A 9,543-nucleotide genomic window follows, 5' to 3' on the forward strand; every position below is an offset into this window, starting at 1 on the left:
CCGGCAATTGCAAAGATCAGCTGGCTGGCGCACATGTGTACGCCAGAAATCAGAAGAGCAGCTGGCGACAGTACGCATGCCCACAGAGAGGGCTTTGCAAGCCACCTCTGGCACACATGCCATACGTTCGCCATCACGGATATAGGAGAAATTTCAGGTGTACTGTGTATACATCTGATATTCCTCTAAGCAGATCTTAACCATTTTAAAAGTCTGAAATTAACAGGGTTCCTAAAGGGATGGTTTCAGGCAAAAGATATTGTATAGCTATTTCTCCTTTTTGAAAATTTTCTATTGAAACTAAGGTGAAAAGAGAAAATATTATTAACAATTGTTTAAAGGGCCATAATCTTTTGTGAATATGGCAGGGATAGTTTCTAGTAAAAGACTTACCTAGAAGTATTCCATAATGGGAAAGATTTGTTTTTATGTTTGTTTTTATTATACAGAAAAGTATTTTTCCTGTGGGAAAATTTATTCCACTTGCAATTATTTACAGCTGCCATGTGAAGATCAAATTATACTTCTGAAAGGTTGTTGCATGGAGATCATGTCCCTCAGAGCAGCAGTGCGCTACGACCCAGAAAGTGAGACCTTAACACTAAATGGAGAAATGGCAGTAACAAGAGGCCAGTTGAAAAATGGGGGTCTTGGTGTAGTATCAGATGCCATTTTTGACTTGGGTATGTCACTATCATCATTCAACCTTGATGACACGGAAGTTGCTCTTCTTCAGGCTGTACTGCTGATGTCTTCAGGTGAGTATGAACATTTTTAAAATATTATGAAACAAAATCTTTCCCTGTTAAGGATTCTGTAAACCTTCTAGAAAGATTCACACTCTTTCAAACATACGTAATAAAAATTAGATGACAGTGTTTTAAAAATCATTTATTATACCATGCTGATTTCATGGCACTCAGGAACAGCAGATTCTCCACAGAAATCTTTGCTATTTCAAGTGTTCCATTAGAAAGCAAGGAGTCAGTTTTTCCCTTTGTGGGCTTAAACTCTGTGATCTCTGGTGTATTTGATTTCCCTTCTATTGGTAATGATGAAAAAAGAAAGGAATGGAACCATAGAGAGACAACCATTCAACAATTGCACTTCCTTCTTAGAACATAAAAAACAATTTGTTAAATCCACAACTTTAAAAAAAAATCTATTATACATGATTTTATAAAGAAGAACTAGTCTTGCAAGAGACTTTATTTGGTTGTCATCCAACTGACAACCAAATAAAGTTATAGCTGGTTGTTTTTGCAATGAATACTAAACAAAAGAAAGAATACATAAGGAAAAAGGAATGTTCTGAGAGCTGGGAACTCTCAAAAAATTGGAAGTAATGATGTAATCAAGTCTTTAAAGAGACAACTTTCAGCCTGTTTTTTCTCTCTCTGACAGACTGTCTCCCTCCAGTGGAGGTTTATTGCACTAGTTTTTGTTTTCTTTTTTGTTTAAAAATCAGGGTAGATTTTGGGACTTATGTTTGCTAACAAATTTCAGCAGCATTGTTTGAGTATGAGTGTACATATACCCACACACACACCAGCCGCAATTCATCTGTAATACCCACCCAAAAAACCAGGCTTGTTTTTCCCATTGATAGCCCCTTTTCCCAAGCTACTAGTTCACAAGGATCATGCAAAGAGTCAATTTATGCAGCCTGGGGAAATGTAGTGGAAGTCATTTTTGGTTCTATTTGCATTTTGCAAAATATACTTTTTAAGGTAAATGAAAGTTTTTATTTTTTTTAATCTAAATCTTATTTTTACAGATCGCCCAGGTCTTGTCAGCATTGAAAGAATAGAAAAGTGTCAAGAAAGCTTCCTTTTGGCGTTTGAACACTATATTAATTACAGAAAGCACCATATTGCACACTTTTGGCCAAAACTGCTAATGAAAGTAACAGACCTACGAATGATTGGAGCCTGCCATGCTAGCCGCTTCCTGCACATGAAGGTGGAATGCCCCACAGAACTCTTTCCTCCTTTGTTCTTGGAAGTGTTTGAGGATTAAAAAGACTGGAAAGATTCTCAGAGATTCTATAGCACTACTGGGTGTCATTTCATTCCATTGCCTAGTTTTTTCTTCTTACTTTTGGTCCATTCCCATTTTGTACCACCTCCTTTGGAGGATTATTTTTAATAGGCATGAATGAATGAAGATATCCCTTCAATGCGGGTACTTGTCACAATTGCGTTTTTTGTGTGTCCATTACTCCTTTCGATGTGAATCCTTCAAGAGTTTAACCTCAAGAATTTTAAGTTTATTCACCAGCACTCAGGTGACCCATGTTTATAATTGTTTGGAAAGATATGGGTATAAATATATAAATATAAATAAATTGAGAAAGCAAGAAAATGGATAGATAAATTCTGCCATATTTTATACAGTATTAACTCACTTTCTGGACATGAGACTTCTGCTGAGGAATTCAAAACAATCTAGCAAGTCTTAATCTTGCTGAAGATCAAATGCAATCAGTTGCAGTTATATACAACTTGAAATATAATTCAGATATATTGAGTTCACTGTAGTGTGCTCCCAGATTGCAAATTTAGCTATGCCTAATTTCACCTTGCCATGCTTAAGAATAGATAGTTTTATCCAAGTAAAACTTCCCACCATAATCATAATTTCATCATCATTTTCAGGTTGTTATGAGTATTTTAGAAATTCAATTGCAGGTAATCCTCACTTAATGGCTGCCCTGTTTAGCAAGTGTTCAATTATAGTGATACTGAAAAAGTAACTTTATGATTGATCCTTGCACTTATGACATTGCAGCATCCCTAAAGTTATGTAATTCACATTTGAGTGCTTTACAATGAACATAGCATTCCACAGTCACATGATTGCTATTTGTGCATTTCAAGCCAGCTTCCATCAAGCAGAGTTAATGAAAAAGCCAGCATTAAAATCACAAGTCGCAGTTGTGTGATATCTTGCTTTAATGACCATGGGTGATTTGTTTAGCAGTGTGAGTGACACCTTAAATCCAACACAGTCGTGTGATGCTTCTCTTAACCACCCTGCCTATCTGAATTGTGGTTGTTTAGTGAGGACTACCTTTGTAAAAAGCTCCAGAATGCAGTCAGAGTCCTATTTTTTTCCCAGGTGAACATAGCTTATCATTTCCTCTTATTCAGTCCAAAAGCAAAAACAATACAGGAAGAAATAAGTACATTTAAATTTTCCCCAGAGCCAAGGCCCCTGATCTCTTTTCTTCTAAATGGTAATTTGGATAAATTAGAGTCATAGTTAACTATATTTCTCCCATTTGCCCAAAATTATTTTGAGTCAGTAGCAAGACAAGTTATTCTGTGCCCTTGCCATTTATGTTTTTAAATATTCACATGATAATGACTTTAAGGGATACCTTTATTCAGCCATTTTGTCTTTTATAGTGAATGCAATTCCTAAACCATAAAAATATGTGCAATGAATTCTTCCCAATTTAATATGATACATAAGAAAGGTTTTCTCTGTCTTTCCCCCTGCCAACTCAACAAAAATTAATTCCAGTTGTCTGTAATAAATCTTTCCACTTCGTTCTGTATATCCTTTTTCTGTATACCGTCACCCTTCCAGTGACTGTAATCAGTAACTTGAATCCCAGGATTTGTGAATCTCCTTTTATACAGCCAAGAGTTATGGGCCTTTAACTTTTTATGAACAAAGTGTCACATGCTATGACCGTGTTGGCAAACCTATGGAACGTATGTCGGAAGTGGCACGCAGAACCATCCTGTGAGGGATGCGCGGCCTCGCTGGCTCCTTGTCTGCGTTCCTGTGCACATACACGTGCCGATCATCTGGCCTTTGCGTGCGCAGGATCGCCAAAACCTGGAAGAACAACGTTCCATCGTGCATGCGCAAGCTGGCACCCGAATATCCAGGTTTATGTCACGCGCATGCGCGATGGTCAGCTGTTTGTTGGGCATGCATCCGTGCTGGAAACCAGAAGGTTGGGGTGCTGGCTTGTACATGCATGATGGAACACTGCTCTTCCAGGTTTCAGTGCTCCCACACGTGCAAAGACAAGCAAGGTCATGCGATCCAGGCGGATGGTTTTGCGTGCCATTTGCGGCACGCAGGCCAGCATGCAATGACGTAAAAGGTTAGCCATCATTGTGCTATGACATGGAAATCCATTTAAAGAAAAAAGATTTGACAGAATGTAAATTGTTAGGTACACTCATTTTGAATCTTATTCCAAATGAATAGCTGAAATTCTAGATTCCAAATCATTTTGTCCTCTTTAGTAATGTTTGCACTCAGGTAGACTGTCACTGTGGAAAACATTTGAATTATAATATTGTTTTCAGCCATGGTTAATTCCATTGAGAACAGAAGTCTTTTCGATGTATTGTATTTAAGTTATTTTCAGTGGCTTAAATACACTTGATTTTACAATCTACAAATGGTAGTCCTTGTCAGTAAATGTCAAATCATGCAGTAAAACTTTCAGTCTATATGAATTAGAGAGAAGAAATGCTTCTTAATGGCAGGCTGGCTTCAGTGTTTTAGTTTTTACAAAACAAATGTCAACATACCAGATTGGTTTCTGTAAAACGTTTTTGGTTCTATAGCAACCTAAATCAGGATGCTAGTGAGTTTGTCTTATCAAGGATTGTTTCTCCCCTGGATGATATATTCTATGGCAGGGGTCTCCAAACTGTGAGCCATGGCCCACTACCCACTATTCATAATTGGGCCGAGTGAGTGGTGGGCCAGTGCATGCGTGCAGCCCAACTCATACGAATGGCAGGTGCAAGCACTCGCAGCCCCAATCACATGAGTGATGGACACTGCCACTCACAGCCTCACTTGGACAAGTGTTGGACACTAGCGCTTGCAGCTCCACATGCGTGAGCTCCACACAAATGAAACTGTGTGTGCATGCATGCGCATACCTCCCCTCACACCATCCCCTCTTCCCTCCCTCCCCCACGCTGAAAAGGTTGGGGAATGCTGTTTTCTGGGGCTTCATGGGCAAAGGATGAATCATGTTCCTTTGTTAAACTAGGTATGCATACAGAATAGGCATATAAGGATATTGTCATCGGAGAGATTTTTATAGACTATGCAGTTTCTTATCTTGTACAAATTTCTGATAACATAAATATTTACATAATGTCAGAGTTGACTACTAGCTTGAGATCTCTAAAAATGGTTGTCCAAAAACATAGTTGAATCAACTTGATTTTTTTCCCAAAATGCTCACATTTGCCTAGTCAAAATATCTGTGAAGAATTTTGGTGGCAGTCAGCCCATTTGATAAGGAAAAAAAATGAAAATGTACCATATATTTGTTATTTTTCTTCAATTCTACCTTCTCAGAATTCAGAGGTGTCCACAAGACTGAATGTTTTCATCAAAATAATGACAGCATTGCACTATTGTGTTGCAAACTTCAGTTCTTTTCACACATGTGTGCTGTGTCATGACATGTGAACATAAGAGGTGGAGCTTATGGTAGAATGCTGCTTTTATCACATGACCTCCTTCACAAAAGCTTTTGTTGCAAAGGTGCATTGTGCGTTAAACTCCCAAAGTTACTGGTCAACATGCCAGAAGATCACCAAGTTGCAGAACTATAGAGAGGGGATTTTTCTCATTTTCCTATGCCATTTTTATTTTTAAATCGCCATCTCTTTTTTACTTTGCTATAGAAAAAGCATGATGTGCATATCTATTATTAACTTTATAGGTAAGATTATATCCTAGCTGCAAACAGATACTATTTCTAAAATCTTTTAAGTAAAATCTTCCCTGCCCCAAATATAAATATTTATATTAATGTTTACTTCCGTGTAAAATCATAACCTAAAATCATAACCTAAAAGCAAAGGGGCATCCAGTAAGGACTAGAGTACCTCACTTAACCTGTGGTTAAGTTCCCAGTGGAAATGTTGAGATTTTCTTCAAAATAAAGTAATAAATGGTATCTAGGGTAATTTTCAGAAAAACTCCAAAGTTTTCCTTTGTTGAAAGGGACAAAGAAAGAATCTTGGATCCAACCTGATAACTCCACAGCTTTTCAATAATTTATTACTATAAGAAGAAAATATCTACTCCCAAACATTTATTTTGATCAATAAGGAATCTCCCTATTACTGTGGAACAGTTCCACTCTAGAAAACTATAATATGCTATGTTTAAAACATATAACAAGCTAAGATCACAATCTAATGAATGCTATGTTTTGATTTGCATTAGCTCATTATGGTGTGATATTCTAAATCTTAACCCACATTTAAACATAAATACATGAAATTGTCTCATATTTGGTTTTTAATGTGCTTTGTGCTATTTTTTTTTTTTAATTTGATTTATATGCCGCCCTTCTCCGAAGACTCAGGGCGGCTTACAATGTGCTCAGCAATAGCCTTCATCCTTTTGTATATTTATACAAAGTCAGCTTATTGCCCCCACAACTGGGTCCTCAATTTACCTACCTATTCAGAGTGTAACAATCCATTTGGATGACAATCCCAGTGATCATTCATCAAAACTCAAGAGCCATATTTTGATTTCTAGAAGCTTAATTTCTCAACATCAATGGATATCCCATCCCCAGGATTCCAGTTGTTTTTCTTTTTTCATGTGTAAGTGTGCTCATGTTATAATGGTTTCTATTTTTAGTCACACCAGAGAAACATATTATTTTAAGTTATTAGAATCTGATACCTCAGGTTTCTTTTTGACAAATAAAGTGATCCCAATCCTTCAAGTACTGGTATAAGATTTTAAGAAACATCTGGCAGCATCTTCAGCTTTAGCTTTCATAATGTTTACTAGGAGTGGTAAATTGTACACTCATTTATTCTCTGTTGGGAGCTGTTTTCACTGACTACAAAACATCTGAATTTTTGACTATGCAGCTTTAATTCTGATTGTTTATGATATTCCATGCTGTTCTAGTTTGTTTTCTGCTGTAGGTATAGTATCAAGTGGAGCATTCTACAAAATATTATTTCTCTTTTTAAAAATAATTAATGTTTAATTATTGTTTAATTTGCTTAATGTGTGTCCTGCTCTAAATGATAAATATTTAAGCTGCTGTGGGTTTGATGTTGCAATTGAGTTCCATAGTGTTTGTAAATTGGGAAAGTGGATAGTGATGGACTCTACAGTGACTTAGCCATTTTAAAAACAACAGCACTGTGCCAAAATATAGGTGTCAGAATCAGACACTGAACGTTTGTGATTTATCTTTGTGTTAATGTGCTGCAGTGGAATTAAAAAGGCAATGCAAAGTCAAAAGAAAAATGGTTGATTTGTGGAAGGAAATCCATCCATGCAGCCCTATAGACTACAAGATGACCACATTGTTGTTAGTGAAATACTTTATGATATGTAATCTTAAAATGTAGATATCATATTGATATGCCACATAAATTGTCAGTAACATCATTCTTAAGGTTTTTAAAACTTAATGTTTTTCAGATGGAGCCAATATTTTTTGTAGGATTAGGCTTTTATAATCTATATCCTCTGCTGGAAATTAGAATCAAAACCTGTGAGACTCATTCAGTTCTTGCTTTATTAGAAAACAAGTGCAGTCCATAGGATTTTCAAAAAAGATGAATAAAATGGGCAAGTCACTATCAGCCATTTGTGCCAGAACAAGTTTCTGCCTCATTTTGATAGTTAAGAAAAATGTTGATAAAGTTGTGCACTCATTCATGATCTACTAAGAAATATTTCTTTGCTTGCCTTTTTGCAGCTTTGAAATAGCAAGACATACATTAATAGTGTAATTTATCAGAAATTTCCTCATGATATTAGGTTGATATGACCCTTATGTAAAATTTTATAGAGACATGATATCCTAGATAGGAGAGATTTATTTTCATCAAACAAAAAACAAGAACTAATTTAAAATAAAATAGGCTTACTTTTTAAAACATACAAACATAAATATAGATTACTACAATTTTAAAAAAGATTTGGCCTTTCACTAAGTTTTTACTGTGTTGTATAAGTGCTATCAAATGCAGAGTCTGCCTTGCTTCTGTGTCTTAATCCTCATTTAACTATGTTGCCTTCAGAAGCAGTATTGTGCAGGTAAAAAGCTGTTCGTGACTATCTGTTTTTCACAGTTTAACTTTATAAAGCTAATTGTTATTTATGCACAAGACAATCAAATGTAAATCTACATCCAGGTAGATGGAATTGATGTAAATTATTGAGCACAATGTAAAACATTAAGACATTTTTTATTTTGCAACTGAAATTATGAAAGTGAGAAATAAGATCATACCATGGATTGAAAAAAACATTTAATTTTTTAAATTATTTTTTCCTTATGTCAATTATTTTAGAATTCCACAAAATTATGTTTTGTTTCTTTTCATTTTATTAAGATGGATGCTGCTGAGCTTTGGATTAGCATTGTTATGGTTTGGATTTCTTCAGACTGTTTGGAAGTATACAGATTTATTAGAAAGGCTGAAGATTCTGGGATAAAATTTAAGTGTTTTGTTTGTTTTGTTGGTTTTTTCCCCTTTCAAACAGTGTTAAATATATGCTAGATGAGTAATATTTTTTTCAGCCTAAAAACAATATTAAATATGTGATCATAAATGTTTTAAACTACCTGAAGAGAAATTTGTATATTTGGGAAAAGAATATAATTTTTACATAGCTTTTGTATGCAGATATTAATATGCAATTATGACTATAGTGAGCATAGATTATTATGTAAGCTTGAATTCTAAAAACAAACATCTTACAATTGATATGTGTTGGTGTCTCTTATTTCTTGTCACTGAATTTCTTTTCAACCTGTTGCATTTTAATATTATGATAACGAATGGTTAGGAATATATCCCCCTTGAAGAAAGGACTGCAAATTTGCCTTTTCTTTAGGAGTCCAATGGACTCAAAGTTTATCTTTGCTGCCATTTAAAGGTCATCCAGATTGTGCAGCCCAGACCTGATAGTCCTACTGTCCAATAGTGGCCCTATATATTTTACTTCCCAAAGTAAAGTCATGTAGAAAAGGAAATGCAACATACAATATAGTAACTGAGCTCATTCAGGCTCATTCCTCTAGTATTAGGACATGTTTTAGAGTTGAACTGATTCTTGGTAAACTAGATTAGTTTATGGTTTATTTATTGCAGTCCCGCTCTACTTCAAGAAGCTACCTTTAATTTTAATCTCAGACTAACTTCAGACAAATCCAATGCTTATGACCTATTGAGTATGATTTGTAATCTGCAGAGGGCAACTGCAGCTACAGTTAATTAATAGTTGTATCCCCCACTCCAGAATAAAATAGAATAATAATGTTATTGTCACTTTGAATGTACACTAATCAGCATACATTAAAATAAAATTTCATTGCATACAGTTCTCAAAGGGTCACCACCTTCAATATACACCACATAAACATGACTAAATAAATAAATAAATACGAAATTATGTATATATTCACATATATGACACAGAGAAACAATGCAGTCCAGTTCAGATGTATACATGTACATGGTGAGAAAAACAAATCTTGCGAGTTTACCAGACGAATGG

General features: G+C 35.3%; 1 protein-coding gene across 8 annotated transcripts in view; it reads left to right on the forward strand.

Moving 5' to 3' along the window:
* The window catches only part of THRB (thyroid hormone receptor beta), a 277,270-nt gene extending 268,520 nt beyond the window's left edge, over window positions 1-8,750 (forward strand). For all 8 annotated transcript variants that reach the window (XM_087892562.1, XM_060685781.2, XM_060685780.2 and 5 more), the window contains 2 exons: window positions 500-758; window positions 1,778-8,750. In XM_087892562.1, the coding sequence (XP_087748688.1) occupies window positions 500-758; window positions 1,778-2,019 (501 nt within the window). In that variant the 3' untranslated portion in view covers window positions 2,020-8,750. The remainder of the gene's footprint in view (window positions 1-499; window positions 759-1,777) is intronic.
* The last annotated feature ends 793 nt before the right edge of the window (window positions 8,751-9,543 follow it).

Source organism: Pantherophis guttatus, chromosome 4, assembly GCF_059756535.1.
Source record: "Pantherophis guttatus breed Tessera chromosome 4, ASM5975653v1, whole genome shotgun sequence".
Lineage (NCBI taxonomy): Eukaryota > Metazoa > Chordata > Lepidosauria > Squamata > Colubridae > Pantherophis > Pantherophis guttatus.